This window comes from Microtus pennsylvanicus, chromosome 1 (genome assembly GCF_037038515.1).
Source record: "Microtus pennsylvanicus isolate mMicPen1 chromosome 1, mMicPen1.hap1, whole genome shotgun sequence".
Classification (NCBI taxonomy): Eukaryota; Metazoa; Chordata; class Mammalia; order Rodentia; family Cricetidae; genus Microtus; species Microtus pennsylvanicus.
This window is the reverse complement of record NC_134579.1, coordinates 79,201,444-79,218,474: the sequence shown is the minus strand read 5'-3', so window position 1 is coordinate 79,218,474 and position 17,031 is coordinate 79,201,444. Positions and strand designations below refer to the sequence as shown.

The following is a 17,031-nucleotide window of genomic DNA, read 5'->3' as shown; positions in this document are numbered from 1 at the left end:
TCATCCATATATGAACTCAAAAGAAGAGACGAGGAGGGGCTTCTTTGAGTTTTATCTAATCTGAATGAAGTTCTTGGGAGAGTTTGATAAGGATATTTTTGAGAGAACGATCAGTTCGTCCACCTTTGCCTGAAGACTGGGAATATGGAATCACCATGGGATGTTAAGGGCTTTGGCTACAGTTTGCGAGATCTGAGAGGTTGGAACTCTGACACGGGGGACGATCTCCCTCAAAAGGAGATTGGAAACTGTCGGTGATCTTCTATTAGTGGTGGGGAAAGCTTCTACCCACCCTGAGAATGTGTCCACCATGACTGAAAGGTATCTGAAATGTCTGAACTGTGGGCATGTGGGTGAAGTCAAGCTGCCAGTCTCATCCAGGGAGAGAGCCCCTGGCTCAGTGAGTGGGGGAAGAGAGACTCCAGTGCCCGGAAGTAGGATTAGAAGTTTGACAAATTTTGCAAGAAGCAGTGATAGTCTTTAGATAGGATAGATCCTCAGTGGTGGTCTGTAAATAGGTTTTGATAAAGCGAGGCAAAGTCTGGCTGCCAGGGTGAAGGATCTGGTGCAGACAGGATAGAATGTGCTGACTATCTGGGTGCTGGAGACTGGACCTTAGTTCTTCGTGTTTGCACAGTGAGCCGTCTCCCCAGCCCTGTGACTGCATATGTTCTTAGTCACAGTCAGCAAGGAAACAGGAAAATCACAAAGGAAGGAACTAACAAACTAGTAAGAAGTAGAGCTAAGACAGGCGATTCCAGAGGCGAGGACGTGGGTGAGTGGTGACTCCAGCCTTTCTTCTCCTAGGTGCTGTGGTTGATGTAGATGAGAACACTGCTTTCCTGTGGCCTGTGTGTGACCAGTGTGGCAATGGGAGATTGGAACAAAAGCCAGAAGATGGGTAAGGCTGCCTGAAACCCCTGGGGCCCAAAGAACACTGCAGTAACCCATCCCCAGGGTCCTGCGACCTTCTGTCCTACACATGGGTTCCCCATGCACAGAAGGGAACCCACTCTGCTGGACTTCAGGATAGAGACTGTGGTGTCTTTTTGCGGGTTTTCCACTGTATTTGCAGCTCTTCCTGTCCTTAAAAGTGTAGAACTGAGCTTTGTGCTTAGCTCCTTCATTATTAGGAGAGGAAAGAAGTACAGGTGTGAACAGGTAAGACAGGCTGCATGGCATGTCCTAGAAGTCCTGCAGACTTTCCCGGGGACACAGCAGCTGCATGGCATGTCCTAGAAGTCCTGCAGACTTTGCTGGGGACACAGCAGCTGCATGGCATGTCCTAGAAGTCCTGCAGACTTTCCCGGGGACACAGCAGCTGCATGGCATGTCCTAGAAGTCCTGCAGACTTTGCCGGGGACACAGCAGCTGCATGGCATGTCCTAGGAGTCCTGCAGACTTTCCCGGGGACACAGCAGCTGCACGGCATGTTTGCAGACTTTCCCGGGGACACAGCAGCTGCATGGCATGTCCTAGAAGTCCTGCAGACTTTCCCGGGGACACAGCAGCTGCACGGCATGTTTGCAGACTTTCCCGGGGACACAGCAGCTGCATGGCATGTCCTAGAAGTCCTGCAGACTTTCCCGGGGACACAGCAGCTGCATGGCATGTTTGCAGACTTTTCCCAGAGGACTGTGAGCATCGTCTGTCAATAGACATCTCTCTTCTGCCCATTTTTATTACCCTTCTGGGCTGAGGTCAAGGCTAACTATTTTTCTTGGCTATGGTTTCTGTGCTATGATTACACCATGACCAAAAACAGGCTGAAAAGGAAAGGGTTTGTTTGGCTTACATATTGTAGACTATCACTGAAGGAATTCAGGACAGGAATTCAAACAGGGCAGGAACCTCCAGTGCAGGGGACTGATGCTTATGGGCTTGCTCCCCATGGCTTGCTCAGCCTGCTTTCTTATAGAGCCCAGGACCATCAGCTCAGGGATGGCACAACCAGCAATGAACTGGGCCCTCCCCATCAATCACCAATTGAGAAAATGCCCTTCTGCCTGCAGCCCAGTCTTAGAAGGCATTTTCTCAACTGAGGCTCCTTCCTCTCAGATAACTGGTGTGTGCCGTGCTGTCGTGCAGCTAGCCAGCACGCCTGTCAGTACTCCCGGTGGACTGTGTCACATCACAGAGTGTCCTCATCACTTGTCTGCTTCCTAGAAGCCAAGAGTGGGACTGAGAGACGCTCAGCAATTGAGAGCGTGGGCTGCCCTCCAGAGGACCAGGCTGCGTTCCCAGCAGCTCACAGCCGTCTGTGACTAGTTCCAGGGGCTCTGATGTTCTTTTCTGGCTCTTCAGGTGCCAGGAGTGTACGTGGTGGACAGAATACATTCAGGCCAAGCATCCCTATACATAAAATAATTTTAAAAGAGACAAAGAGCATACATCTTATTGATGCCTACTTGGTTGTTGGCCTTGTGTGTACACAAGACACTTCTGCCTTATTTCAAAAAAGCAAGGCAGCGTGGGTTCATGTGAAATCAGTGTGGGAGTGAAGAGGCCAGGGTTGATGAGCAAGTTTGCCCTGCTGGAGGGGTGAGCCCTTCACTTCTTGGAAGGCTGCGTTCCCCCCCATATTCCTCATGAATAAAGGCCTCGTTGTGTACCCAAGGGTCCCCTCAGCAGCTCCCAACTGTTAATCCATCAGAATAGTCCAGTCCCTGACTGCTTTTGTCTGGTTCCAATAATTTAATTCTGACTGTAGAATTAGTGGGTCACTAAACACCTATGTTTAGAGGAATCTCTTTGCACTCCCATGTCCCCTCACACGCTAGGGGCCTCTTCTGTGGGGACTGTACTCGACTGCTTGTGTCGCCGCTTCAAAAGAGGAGCCTGCACGTCTTTCTGGACTGTCCCACGAGACCCAAGAGTACTGTAAAGGTCAAGGTAGGAAAAGGGACCTGGAGCTCATGCTTGATTCCGTGTGTCTACTTGAGACTGGAACAGGGTACATGTGTGTTCTTTTCTTTGCCTTGTGACAAACTCTATGTGCCAAGAAGGAGATGTGGTAAGAGCTGCCTTCAGTTCGTAGGAAGGAGAAGTGGGGTCACCTACCGCAGTTTCTCTATGTAGTGTTCGTTTGCAGACAGCTTAGATTCAGTGTTATCCTCAGACAGGAGCACCTTGGGTGAGTGCTTGTCCCCTGCTGGGGTGTCACTGAGCCCTTCTTCCCTGTCACTGCAGCTGTTGGAGAGAAGTATTTCTTCACTGCTGATGTCTGCTGCCTCCACGGATGGGGTAAGTACGGGCGGGGTAGGGGTGCAGCGTGAGTGCGCCCTGTGCTCTTGGGCTTGTGTACAGCTGCCCCTGTGTGTTCATCGACAACAAATCCTCCCACAAGAACACAAGTCGCTTGTATTAAGACATCCATCTTGCCACCACCATGCAGTGTAGAATCTCAGGGTCAGAGCCTTCCTTGCTTGGAGATGGGATCCTTTTCAGATCAACCTTCAAACACCCTAGAAATCTTCCTCCGTGGCTTCTGCTAGAGACATACAGCCTGGGGACTAGAGCTTCTTCACGACTTCCCAGTCACAAGCAGAATGCAGAGGAAAGGCTCTTTTAAATTTGTGTGTGTGTGTGTGAGAGAGAGAGAGACAGAGAGAGAGAGAGAGAGAGAGAGAGAGAGAGAGAGAGAGAGAGAGAGAGAGAGAGAGAGAGTCAGTCTGTGAGAGGACAACTTGTAGGAATCCGGCATCTCCTCCTGCCCTGTGGTTCCCAGGGATTGATTGAACTCAGGTCATCAGACCTAATGGCAGGCACCTTTGCCTACTGAGCCATCTCGCTGGCCCTGAGGCCTTTTTAGTTTATACTGCGGGATATTCTGGACTCTGAATAACTGAAAACATTGTTACTATTTCTCAGACCATTTGAGGTTGCCTGCCTTGAGAATTACTATATAATGAGACAGTAAACTGCTGCATGTGCCTCCAAGAAGAGAATTACTTTGTGAAATTGGTCCACACAGTGGAACTTCTGTTCTTCGAAATGCCATTTACCACACAGAAGCGTTAAGGACTCTGTAGGGGACTGAGGATGTAGCTCAGGTGGTGGCGTGCTTGGCTGGCACGCACAAGATCTGAGTGTGGTAGCACACAGCTGCAAGGTCAGAAGTTCAAGATCAGCCTTAGCTACATAGCAAGTCTGAAGCTAGCCTGTGTCTGCATGAAACCCTCCCTGTCTATAAATAAATGCACTGTAAGGAACTCATGGAATTGATAACCCAGAAAAGGGTGTCAGGGACCTGCTACCTGTGATGACATCAGTCCTATTAAGATGACCAGAGCAACCTTGGCTTCCAAACAGGAGTGCTTTCTTACTGGTCCCCATGGCCCAATTCCAGCTTGAATGTGTGGAGTGTTGACCCTCCTATCAGGTTTCTCCTTAGCCCCTCCTGCCTGCCCCAGCCCCAGCCCCAGCCGAGACACAGAGCCACCACTAACCCTCCTTCATCTCAGCGAGCACTGTCAGGGTTTAAATGAAATCAGAAGACACATAAATAAACTGAGGATTGTTGGTCTGAGCTGTGGTTCTCAGCGCTGACTTCACAAGGTGCCAGTTTCTGTTCCCCTGGTATAAAACCACCAGCCATACAGCTCTTTGGTGGCCTTGTACTCTGCCCTGGAACCTTCATCTGAGCTGCTGCTTTGGCAGCAAGTTAGAGCACACCGCTGACTTTCTCATACTGTGGAAGTCACAGTCACCGCGGCCTAAGAATTTCAAGGCCATTGCTCACACACGGCCCTCACTGTCGCCCATCTCCATGAGGGACTCACCACAAGGATCCCACCATGGTAGCTTTTCCCTCTGCAGAAGGAACAGCTGGTGGTTGGTAGTTAGCCAAGACGGGAAGCATGAGACAGAGACTTGAAGAACTTAGACTGCTTCACAGGGGACAGATAGCAGTGTCTATTGCTGAAATGTGTCTCCTGCCGTTTGGTCTTTCTGGGAGGAAGATGAAACAGTGGATGATGCTGGACCAGGAGAACATGGAGACATTAGAGGTTTCCGGTGGGTGTAGGTGCTCAGGTGGGTGCTTGGGAAGGTGGGTCGTAATTTGCTGAGTATGTCCTGTGGAGAAAGGCGGGGGACAGCGTGGAAAGTCCTGCTTCAGGGTGAATAACAAACCCTCAGCCATCAATAGCTACATTCTGTCCATGGTGCATCAGACTGATGCCTGCCCTCTGATTCAGTGGCCACCATGAACCCTGATGTCCCAAAAAGACAGTGTCTGGTACCTTCTGTAAGATAATGCCTCTTTGGGGATCAAAACACCAGGAAACACTAGCAGAAATCCTTCCTTTCTTCGGTTTCCTGCTGGCTGAGGTGTATTGTTTCTCCAGCACTTAACTTTTCAACCAGAATGCTCTAGTAGCTGAAAACGTCCTTGTAAGGCTTGCAAAGGCATGTGGGCATGTGTGTGGAAGTGCAGGGGTGCATGTGCTTGTGTATGAGTCTGCTCGGACACTGCCTGTGTGTGTGTGTGCGTGTGTGCACGTGTGTGTGGGTGCGTATATGTGCGTGCATGTGTGTGTATGTGTGCGTGCATGTGTGTGTGCGTATGTGTGCGTGCATGTGTGTGTGTGTGCGCATGTGTGTGTGTGCGTGGGGGGCTGCGTATGTGCGTGCATGTGTGTGTGCGTATGTGTGTGTGCATGTGTGTGTGTGTGTGGCTGTGCGTGCACTTGTGTACGAGGAGTCTACATGGACACTGACTGTACATGCACATACTCTCCCCTATGGTTGCACACTTTTACATACATGTGCACAGATGTTAAATGAAATGACATGGAGGTCATAGCACTTGGTGTCACCTTTGTAGGTGCTCTAGATTCAGAGTCCACATCAATGGGCAAAGGACAAGCCATGCCATGAGGACATTTTAGCAAGCTCTCTACACCACCCCCTCCTCTGGTCTCTGTTCAACTTCCCTCTGATCTGGAGTGGAGTCTGACAGACGATGGCAGACACAGCTGCAAGTCACCCACTCTAGACTCTGGGGGTTCTGGGTGAGGATGCACATTTACAGAATCCCAGAGAATCCAGTTAGGGATCTCCATAAAAACCATACTCCCGCCCATGAACCAAATGTACTGTTTCTGGTTACGACGCAGGAATGCGAAATGGTATGTGTTCGCTGTGGTCACACTGTGAGTGTGGAAGCAACAAGACTAACGTTATTGCTGTGTCTCACTAGTGACATTACAGACGAGGGGTTGAAATCTGCTCCCTCGACTTGTAGAAAAGGTGCACGTGTATTACAACTTTAAAAAGAGTAGAGACCCAGGGAACTGACAGTAGCTCAGGAGAATAGAGACCCAGGGAACTGACTGACTGTAGCTCAGGAGAATAGAGACCCAGGGAACTGACCGTAGCTCAGGAGAATAGTAGTTGCCCGGCATGCAGAAAAACTTGGGTTCAATCCAAGCACTGTCAGATTTTCTCAAAAAGACATGAAATTAAATGAGTAAATACTAAAAATCAGATGGACACACATACACATTCATATGGACAGTTTATGAATTTGCTGATAGAATGTTTTAAATTCACAATGTTCATTTTTCAAAAATACATATGATTTATTAAGTCTATAGGTGATGGAAGCTGAACCTAACATTTTACATGGAAATAATTTTTTACTAACCTTTATGAAATCCAAATTCCATATTTATGAGCTGGGCATGGTGTTTTACACCTGTAACTCCAGCACTTGAGAAGTAAGGCAAGAAAATCAGGAATTTAAGGGCATCCTCAGCCACATAGCAAGTTTGAGGTCAGCCTGAGTGAACTACATGGCATGAGACCTTGCCTCCAAAGAAAACAAAAAATTCATACTTTTACCAGAGGAATACATGGGAATGCCTGGATCAGTTTTTCACACTTAAACAAGCATTGGGGAAGGAAAACAGTGAGAGACACTGGAGGAACGCTTAGTTGTCCCCTGGCATCCTCCTCCCGCCTGCCACCTGTTGGTGACTGCTCCTGTGCTGGTGCTCTGTCCAGACCTCACCGTGGAGCAGGCCCTGGCCGCCTGCAGGGAACACCCGCCTCCCAGGGAGCCTCTGGCCATCCTCTTCTTCTGCAGGTCTCATTTTTCCTGTCAGGCTTTTGAACCACACTGTAAACCTTGCTTATTTTGTACTAAGGAATCCAAAACTTGTCAAAGTAATAAGTAAGCTACTGATCCTCTACAAACAAAATATTCCGCCCTCTGCACACGGGCCATTCTGGGCTGCACTGGGATGCTTCATCTCTGTTCCATCAGCTGGTACCCTCAAGGCAGGGCTGCAGTCACAGAAGCCTCCCCAGTGAAGGCTCTTCGTCAGCTTCCTCATAGTGCCTGACTGGGCTGGCCACCCTTCCTAACTGAGCTTAGGACATCACTGTGGCCAGCCCCGACTTGGCCAAAATCTGTGTTGGCCACATTTTCTGTCCATCTCCTTGACCCAAAGGTCTTGACTATAGATGACCTGAATTCATATGTACAAAACTAAATCCTAGCCAGGCGATGGTGGTGCACACCTTTAATCCCAGCACTTGGGAGGCAGAGGCAGGTGGATCTCTGAGTTTGAGGCCAGCCTGGTCTACAAAAGCTAGTTACAGGACGTGCTCCAAAGCTACAGAGAAACCCTGTCTCGAAAAACAAAAACAAAAAAAAACAAAAAGAAAGAAAGAAAGAAAGAAAGAAAGAAAGAAAGAAAGAAAGAAAGAAAGAAAGAAAAAGAAAGAAAAACTGCTGAAGGGCTGTCCCCTACCTTGTGCAGAGGACAAGCAGGTCAGGGTGCAATCACACGGCAGTATCAGTCCCATCTCCAAGGGTGAGTTTTATTTTCAGTCCCACCCTCACCAAAAATGCTCTGAAGTTGGATCTGTAAAAGCCCAGACAAGGCACAGCCACACCAGAGACAGAAGCCCTGTGGCCCAGGACCTGTGTTTATGTCTGAAAATGAAATTTTCTCAAGATTAACTTTGTGAATAAAAACTCAAAGTCTGCACAGAAAGAAATGGTTAGCCCAATGAAACTCAAGAAGAAATGGAATCCAATTGAAGAGGGAAGTTTGGGGCAAGCACCAGGAAATCCTCTGACCAGAAGTGTTGCTAGATTGGGGAAGTGTCCCCAAAGGAAGTGGGAGACTTGCAAGCCAAAAGCCCAGCCCCCATGGAAGGACAGCACTTCCTGTGCTCATTGTCTTCCAAATCCTGTCCTGGGCCCCTTTATCCTGGCAGCCCGAACAGCCAAACTCAACATCAGAATAAAGCAGTAAAGTAGCTCGTTTGTTTCCTATAATAAAGGGGGCCTTTATAGTACACCCTCACCCAAGCACCCCAGAAAACTGCCATTGGAAGGAAGGGCCTTTGCCCTGGCTGTGGCATTATTGGGAACAGAATGTTCGGGAGTCCAGGACTGTTTGCTTTAACCAGCTTGCTTCTATCACTGCAGAGTTATGAAGTGAAGAATGTCCTTGGGAAGGAGATGGGACCTTTACTCTGCTTTGTCCAGTCCGTCACCCCACAGCAGACCGGCTGCGTCACACTGGAGGAGATTGAGCTTCTGGATGCGAGAGGAGCCAACCACCCTCCTTCCTGACATCTGGGAACTTTGCACGGAGGGTGGGGGCTTGATTTGGGGAGCTATGTTAACGTCACAGAGTACTTTTATGGTTTTTAAGTTTAGTAGGTTTCTTTTTTCCTTGTAAATAGCTTAATAGGATGATTTTGTAAATTAAAAATCAAAATTCCTTTATTATATTTTTAAATTACCTTCCTCTAAGTTTGAGAACATGTTCCTAATGCTTGAGTATCTTTGTGATCTTCATTTTGCATTACTTAGGTAATATTACTGATTGATTAGGACATAGCTTTCAAGTATTTAAGACTCTACCCATGTGTGTACATTTTTTTTTCTTTGTGGTATTTAATGTTAAAGCTTCAAGCAGTATCTCCTATTGAGATGTTGCTGTTCTGCTGTAATAAACAAATGTCCAACCCAAACACTCTGTGGTTCTAGTGTTCTTGAGACTGCCAGAGATGGCACTGTCACCCACACCGTATAGCTGAGCTGTGTTAAACAAGTTTCTGTAGCTCACTCTAGCTCACTCCAGCACACACCTGCCAGAGGGCAAAGTTCACACTCACAGTGACCCACCGTCCTGTGCTGGATCTGAATTACTAACGAAGCTACATATTTGAATCCTGAACTTATTTTTTTTCTTCTTCACAGTAACATAATAACAAGGCCGTGTTCCTAAGACATGGTTTTCTTAGGAGAAAGGCACAGAGCTTTTTTTGGATTAAGCCCTCAAACATTACAATTAAAGGCGTCTGGGGCTGTCCCTTTTATATCCTACAATCTGACTTTTTCCTGGTGCACACTTTGAAAACTACACCATGTCCCCAGGATTGAGGAAAGTGAAAGCAAAGGCCACAGGCTAAGAGGAATCCGGTTTCTGGCTCTCTGGGGCTTTCTTCCACCCTCTCACAGCTATTCTCTGGCCAGCCCCAACCCAGTTCTGCACACTCGGGGATCGCACCTTAAAACCTAACATGGAGTAGCCATGCTTTCCCACGTCCCTTCCGCTGGCAATACAGAGCTTGAGGCCAACTCTGCCAGGCTTCCAAAGCAAGCAAACTCATGTCTCAAGTCTCCTTACCCCGTGTGGGCACCACACCTGGTCCTGTGGCTCCCAGGTGCCTGCTTTTCCCTGGTGAGGTCCCAGTACATTGTGTGCGGGAGAGACTGAATCTAGGAAGCTGCAGCGATTTAAATGCTTCTTTATTCTTACAAATATTGTAAAAATGAATATAAAAAGCATGCGCAGTCTCTTCCTCTTATCTACAAAAGTCTGTCGGAAAGTCTTCTCTTTCTACAAATGTACCTTAGCTGCGATGGTAATAAGACGTAGAAAACGCTACCATTATAAAAATAATTTAAGGGGGAAAGACTCATAGCTTCTCTCGCAGTCCAGTGTCCAAGCTGCAGCTTCCGGTCGCTCGCAACAAAACTGCAGCGGCTCTGGCGGCGTGTGCTCCTGGCCGTCGGGGGGCTGAGGTATCGGTCGTTTGGAGTCTCTGAGCCCTGGCCGCGCGTTACCGGCAGTCGGCGCCGGTGGGCGGCAGGAAAGGCGGGCTGGGCAGCTGCTTGAAGAACTGCCGGAGACCGGCCAGGTCCCGCGTGAGCTGCTCCACGCGCTGATGCAGCTTCTCGTTCTCGGCCGACAGCTCCACTAGCTTCTGCTGCATCTCCTGGTTGCGGCGCTTGGCCTTGTCGCGGCTCTTGCGCACAGCGATGTTGTTGCGCTCGCGCCGCTGCCGGTACTCGGGGCTGCCGCGGTCCGGACCCCTCTTGCCCGCGCCCTTCTCTCGGACCGGGCCCGGCGCGAGGCTCGGCCCCGGGCTGCCCCGAGGGGGCTCGGGCGACGTGGGCGGTGTGGGCTGCGCCGGGGCCGGCAAGCTCACCACGGTCTGCGCGCACACGGCCACTTGCGCGGGCAGCAGGGAGCCCGGCGCGTCGTTGTCGCCCCAGTCGGGTTCGCGCTTGAGCGGGCCCCGGGCGGCTGCACCAGCGCCTGGGGGTCGCGCGGGGCCGCCGGGCAGCAGCTCCAGGCCGCCCGCGCCGGCCGCTTTGTGGTTGCTATTGAAGAGGTCGGCGAAGAGCTCGTCGTGGCACAGCTCCAGGGTGGGCACGGCGGCCATGGAGTCGATGTAGGCGCTGAAGTCGATGGCGCTCTCGTCGTCGTACATGGCAGGGGCGGTGGAGCCCGGCTCCCCCAGCTCCCCGGGCTCGGGCCCGCGGTCCGGTTTGCCCACTCTGCCCGGTTCGTAGAAGGCCGCGGGCTCCGTGGGCCAGGCTGCGCCGCGCGCGGGGCTGTCCAGGCTGAAAAGCGCGGCGCTCATGGCGGCGTCGGCCCGGCCTGGCGTCCGAGTTGGGCTGTCACCTCGCCGGACCGGGCGGCCGCCTTTTCTAGCCCCAGCTGACGCTAACGCCCCGCCCCGGCCCCGCGGGTCGGGGACCCGAGAGGGGAGGGACCGCCCGCGCTGCTGGGAACGACCCGCCCTCTGCCCGCACTCCCGGCCCTCCCTCCTTCCTGTTTGTGCGGTTTGGAGCCTACTTAGTGCTCTGAGCCTGGAGCGAAATGAAAATCAGGATTGGAGCCCCGACGCGCGCTAAGCGTGCCGCCTTCGGTCCCCACAGACGGCAGCCCGAGTCCGCGGGTGCGATCCTGGGGGCCTCCGCCGCGGGGCCGGGAGCCAACCTGGGGTCGGGGAGTCGGGGCCAGGAGTCGGGGTCCCCGGCTCAGCCCCCGCCCATCCCAAGACAGCGCAGCCACCGGGCGTCTCCGGAACTTCGAACCCGCTGCAGTCGCACTTCTCGGAGCCACTGAGACTCAGCCACCCAGCCTGAAGATGGACGGACGGACGGATGGACGGGACCTCCCGCTGTCCTCAGAGCCACAGCAGAGTGGCGGCCACCCTGAACACGGGGCACCTGACAGCGCTCTTGTGCGCGCCGGCTTTCTTCCAGGTCTTTGAGGCTCTGCCACCTGCTGGTAGCAAAGTAGCTCGCTGTTTCTTTTCCTTGCTAATTGTTCCCCAAAGAGTGGTTAGTCTAAAGGAACTGTGGCTTTGCTGACAGAAAGGTAAGATAATACACCAATACCTATAAAGAGATGTGAAGTTGCCAGTTCTTAAAACCGCATAGAAAGATGTGTTGCAAAATTCATGAAAAGATGGACATTGTAATGCCAGCTACTTGGAGCGGAGGCTGTAGGGGTAGTTGAGAGTTCATGTGCTTGAGTTCCCATCTCAAACATAAATCAAGAAATTCAAATTCAGGTGTGTCCTTCGTGCCCTTCTGCTTAACTTATCTTTCCCAGGCACCGGGTATTTTGACCAACATCAGCTGGTCCACCATCACATCCCCAGGAAAATCTTAATGATGGCCTGTGGAATATTTAAATATATTCTGGAAAAGGGTAAACGCAGTTGAGAAGTTTAAAACGGTCCTGATGTTGATGTTAGAACTGATTACCTGTTCAGGTTAAAGCCAGCGTGGATGTGAGCTCATGCCAACTTCTTGGTTCTTAGCCCGGGAAGCCGTAGAAGCACGACAAAGGCCCTCTCTAATCAATTAGGGAACACTCGTCCCTCATGGAGGCCTCCTTCCGAGGCTGTTTGCAGTGAGACACCTTCTGTTTCTGGTACTTGAGTCCACACTTAGGAATAACTGAATTGTGTTGACAAGACGGTGGGAGCCGATTAGAAGGACTTAGCTAAGAAGGTCATTGGCACCTTTGGGCTACACCTGAACGCTATGACTTCTGTCTTCAGAAACCGGCCGGCCAGTGCATGGATGTGAAGCCCGCCTCCCACCCCACCGTCCTTCTAGAAAGAAAGGAGACAAAACAACCAAGCATGAATGTTTTGTGCCATTTGAGAGCCATCAAAGGCTCCTTAAAAATAACAATGCAAGTGCTGCGACAGGTGTTTGAGATCCCTTCATGACTGTCCGCTAGCTCTCAAGGGTGCTGTGACAAATCCATCTTCCTGGTCCTCATTTAAACTGCTCTCAGCACACCTGTCAAGAAAGCCTTCTGGCCAGGATCCGTGATTTTGCCCATGTTCCCCGCGACGCTCACACATGGACCACAGTGGAGAGGCTCCAATGAAGCCCACTTCAGGAGACTAGCAATGCGGAGAGGGTTCTAGAGTCATGGAGCACCGTCAGAGCGGGGTCAGTCTGGTCTCCCCGAGACCCTGTATGTGCATTTCACACACGCGAGAACAGCTCTCTGCGTGGAATACCCAAACGTGAGGCGTTTCACACACGCGAGAACAGCTCTCTGCGTGGAATACCCAAACGTGAGGCGTTTCACACACGCGAGAACAGCTCTCTGCGTGGAATACCCAAACGTGAGGCGTTTCACACACGCGAGAACAGCTCTCTGCGTGGAATACCCAAACGTGAGGCGTTTCACACACGCGAGAACAGCTCTCTGCGTGGAATACCCAAACGTGAGGCATTTCTAACAGTCCTGGCTAAAACTAGAGACGAAATCGAGTCTGAAGAAAAGTAAAACTTAGTTGACATCAGTGCCCTCACAAATCAGATTATACACATAAAAATATTTTCATATTTCCAAACATATGTGTGTTTTGGAGGGAGAGGAAGGGAGGGAGGGGACACATTATAGCATGCATTTGGAAGTCAGAGAACAGTCAAGGGTCAATTCTCTCTTCCCACCATGTAGGTTCCAGAAATGGAACTCAAGTTGCCAGGCTTGGGGGCAAGTGCCTTTACCCAAGGAAGCCAGCCCCAAATTAGATGCTTTTTTAATAAGCCTTTTGCCCTAGAGCTAATTTTAACTATATTTTTCTATGTGTTGTGTCATAATTGTCTGTTTTATAAATATTATTTCCAAAAATGTGTTCTTTTCAAAATAAATCGTGAAGTTTGGAAAAAGGAAAGTCAGAGTCCCAAATAAAACCCATGGGATTAGGGTTGCTTATTTCTCATGCTTAGTAAGCCTGGGCTTTGTTTAAATCCACCCTAAGGACAGATGTGGTGGTACACACCTGTGATCCAACATTCAGGAAACACAGGCAGGAGGATTGTAGATTTGAAACCAGCTTGAACTACACATTGAGGTCATAAATCAAGAAGAGAAAGTTGTGATATGTGGCGATTTGAATAAAATTGGGTCACATGTTTGGAAACTTGGTCCCTACTTGGTAGAACTGTCTGGGGAGCATTAGGAGATGTGGCCTTGTTGGAGGAGGTGTGTCACTGTCTTTGAGGTTTCAAAAAGACTCCAGTCACTCCCAGCATTCTCTCTCTGTCTTCTACTTGCAGTCTGAGGTGCCAGATCTTAGCTGTTCCTGATGCCATGCCTTTGCTCAATAATCATGGACTTTAGTGCTCCAAAACGGTATGACCAGTTAAAGCTATTTCTTTTGTAATTGCTTTGGTCAGACTCCCGCCAGGGAAGCAGGTAGGCTGGCTGCACCCCTCTCCTGCTCCTTCAAATCCAGTCCCCAGTCAGCACCAGCTCTGTAGCAGAACATCTGCCATGGTCTCCCTTTCCTCTCTGACCCCATCCCCAGTGAATCAGAAAGACCTCCAACTTTCTTCCCCCCAACCTGTCCTATTATCCCAGCTCCCAACACCAGCGGGCATCCGCTGTGGACACTCCAGCTGAGCAGAACAGGGAACCAAGCAAGCTAATGGCAGACCTTCACCACTCAGTCCTCTCCTCCACACCCAGTCCCCCAGCCTCAGAATACCTGCTACAGCCTTCCTCCGCTGCCCACACAGCCCTCCTCCTCCTCAAACCTCCCAGCCCCCATCTCCAGCAGGCTCTTCAAGCTAACCCACACACTTCTGCCAAGGAAGCAGGACAGCGACTACAGATCCATCTCTCCTCTGCTCCTCCAGATCCAATCCCCCAGTCTCATCCCTGGCTCTACAGCAGATCTTCTGGAGTGACCTCTCTTCGCTGTCTACTCCCATCCCAAGGAGACTAAATAAACAGGTTAAATGCTTGCTTTCCTCCCTCTTGTGAACCCCCTCCGGCCCCTAGACTATCCCCAGTCCTAAGTCTCAGCTCCCAAGACCCAGAAACACATTGTGCCTAGTTCTTAAAAGGGGAAATGAATAAACCCCTTAAACCCAGGAAACAGGTAGGGTGGCAGGGGGGTGACAGGGAGAGAAGGAGCCTGCTTGGCACTGTAAGGATTGAGAAGGAGGAGATCCACAAGCCTGCCTGGGGCACCACTGTGGGGAGTAAATACATGGTGGGGTATGAGAGAGGGGGAGAGAGAGAGAGAGAGAGAGAGAGAGAGAGAGAGAGAGAGAGAGAGAGAGAGAGAGAGAGAGAATGGTCTGTGTCCTGTGAAGAGAGGCAGATCTGAATAGGTGAAGGCAGTGAGGAGGTGGCTGAGGTGGGTGACCTGCTTGCCCCCTGGAGCCATGATGATATCCAGGCCTGCGGTGCTGCCAAGGGCCATGTCTGGATCCTGACCCAGCCACAGCTGTGGTCTGTGTTGATGTCCATGGCTCCTGCCACCACGAAAGTCCAAGAGGACAGGACTGCGCAGAGAGTGGGCCTTGCCCCTCTCCTGGACACCATAGTAAAGCTGGCAGGAACCAGCCTGGAGGATGTGAGCGTGGCGGAGCTTGCCCCACGACTTGTCTGACATTTGGTGGCACGGCCCAGGGAGAGATGTCCCCTTCACTCCTCGCCATTTGATGCAGACAAGGCCCCAGGGTCAAGAGAGCAGGAGAGCTGGCCCAGCCCCTCATGGGCTGCAGCACTTGGGAGAGCCAGTCGGGCACCTTGCCTGGGCAGCACAGTAGAGCTGACCTGCTGTAAGCGGGCCCTGAGGGCATGAGAGTGTGAGAGCTGGCCCATCTCCCTCATCTGCCATGTGGCGGTGTGGGGGAGGGAAAGATGCCCTCCCCCTCTTGCCCCTTGCCCCCTGCAGCAGGCTGGAGAGCTGGCCTTGGGGGACAACGAGTGGGAGGACCGGCCCTGTCCCTCAGCAGCTGCAGCACTTGGGAGAGTGGCCCGTGTACCTTGCACCGGCACCACCATAGAGCTCGCCCTGGTGGTGTGGGTGCCAGTGAGCCAGGCCCAAGGGTGTGAAGCAGGAGAGCTGGCCCCGCCCTTCGCTGTGGACGGCTGCTCGACATCTCGATGTTCAATGAGTTGTGTGGGTGGTGCCTTCAACAACCTACGGCTTTGGGATTCTCGTGCATACCGAAGGGCAGCTGAGGCATCCGGCCCAAAAGTTGCTGGATTCGTGGACCCTTGTCAACTTGACATTGGAAAACCCACTGAATGTTTATAAAGTGTGACCTTTATGACTTCATTTCTTAGTTCATTAAAATTTTTAATTTTGCCTAAAAAAACATGTAGAGAGTAGAGCGGAAGCTTTAACTTTATGCTTTGATCATAGATGGCAGCTTAGTGCTCTAAATATGGCTTGGTTTGTCATGGTCAGTGCAGATACTGGAGTACAGAATTTATAGAACGAATCCCATATACATTTATTAGAATGACTTAGGAGCTGTGGTGCAGTTAATCAGTATCTGCCTATGAACAGAATGTCCAAGAATCCAAGAATCCAGCAGTTATTCAGTCCACAAGGCTGGATGTCTCAGCTGATCCTCAGTTTACCACAGAACCCCAAAGTAACAGGCACTAATGTAGTGATATTTTATTTATATTTTAATAAATAAAGCTTGCCTAAATATCAGAAGGGCAAAGCTAAGCCACCAGAGGTCAGGCAGTGGTGGCACACACTTTTAATCCCAGGATTTGGGAGATAGAGGCAGACGCATCTCTGTGAGTTCAAGGCCACCCTGGGCTAAACAAGACCAACGCCGAAACAAATCCAGGGGTGGTGGCTCACACTTTTATTCCAGCACTAGAGGGAATATAAAACGGGAGGGGAGAGAGGCTCAGACTGTTTAGACTGCTTGGTCTGCCGTTGCCCAGCCTTGGGAGAGGAAAGATTTCTCTAGTGGCCTGGCTGCTTTGCTTTTCTGGTTTTTGGGCTGAACCCCAATATCTGTCCCTGAATTTTTATTATTCGTGCTACACACTAATGTCAGTGAAGAAATGGACTTGATAGTGAGGGTGTGAGGAAGTGGTCAAAAAGAGAGCTTCTCTCTCTCTTCTGTGTCCTTATAGAGGCTTCCAGCAGAGGGAGGGCCCACATAAGAGGCGGGTCTCCCGACATCAAAAGATCTGGATTAGAAGTAGATATTCCCATTTCAAAAGATCCAGTTAAGAAAAAGAATCCCTCATAGGCGTGCCCAGCTATTTCTTTTATTTGGTTTTAGTTAATTCCAGATGTAGTCAGGTTGACAACCGGGAACAGCCGTCACGAGTCCACCCTTGTCAGCTTGACACACGATCATATCTCTTTATTCAACACTTAATTTCTAAGAGAAATGATAGCCAGGCCGGAAGTGTGCCTGACATGACCTTCAACTAGTTCATATACGATCACAAAGGCAGTGGA

At 50.6% G+C, this 17,031-nt stretch overlaps 2 protein-coding genes and 1 long non-coding RNA gene across 6 annotated transcripts in view; 2 read left to right on the top strand and 1 right to left on the bottom strand.

Annotated features, from left to right (window-relative positions):
* Spidr (scaffold protein involved in DNA repair) overlaps positions 1-8,997 on the top strand; it is a 217,147-nt gene extending 208,150 nt beyond the window's left edge. For 2 of the 4 annotated variants that reach the window (XM_075970685.1, XM_075970694.1), the window contains 4 exons: positions 808-901; positions 2,781-2,892; positions 3,190-3,243; positions 8,447-8,997. In XM_075970685.1, coding sequence (XP_075826800.1) covers positions 808-901; positions 2,781-2,892; positions 3,190-3,243; positions 8,447-8,593 — 407 coding nt within the window. In that variant the 3' untranslated portion in view covers positions 8,594-8,997. The remainder of the gene's footprint in view (positions 1-807; positions 902-2,780; positions 2,893-3,189; positions 3,244-8,446) is intronic. The other 2 variants (XM_075970704.1, XM_075970715.1) reach the window with 1 other exon arrangement.
* Positions 8,998-9,940: 943 nt separating this feature from the next.
* On the bottom strand, positions 9,941-10,970 carry Cebpd (CCAAT enhancer binding protein delta). Its single transcript, XM_075970746.1, has one exon. It carries the CDS (start codon positions 10,897-10,899, stop codon positions 10,093-10,095), a length of 807 nt encoding a protein of 268 aa, XP_075826861.1. The 5' UTR covers positions 10,900-10,970; the 3' UTR covers positions 9,941-10,092.
* A 585-nt stretch (positions 10,971-11,555) lies between these two features.
* On the top strand, positions 11,556-14,535 carry LOC142848509 (uncharacterized). Its single transcript, XR_012910425.1, has 3 exons — positions 11,556-11,642; positions 13,856-13,931; positions 14,438-14,535. It is a non-coding gene; the product is annotated as an uncharacterized LOC142848509 (long non-coding RNA).
* The last annotated feature ends 2,496 nt before the right edge of the window (positions 14,536-17,031 follow it).

Excerpts from the sequence above, each read along its gene's own strand:
- Cebpd (XM_075970746.1), bottom strand. The coding sequence starts at position 10,899 with ATGAGCGCCGCGCTTTTCAGCCTGGACAGCCCCGCGCGCGGCGCAGCC.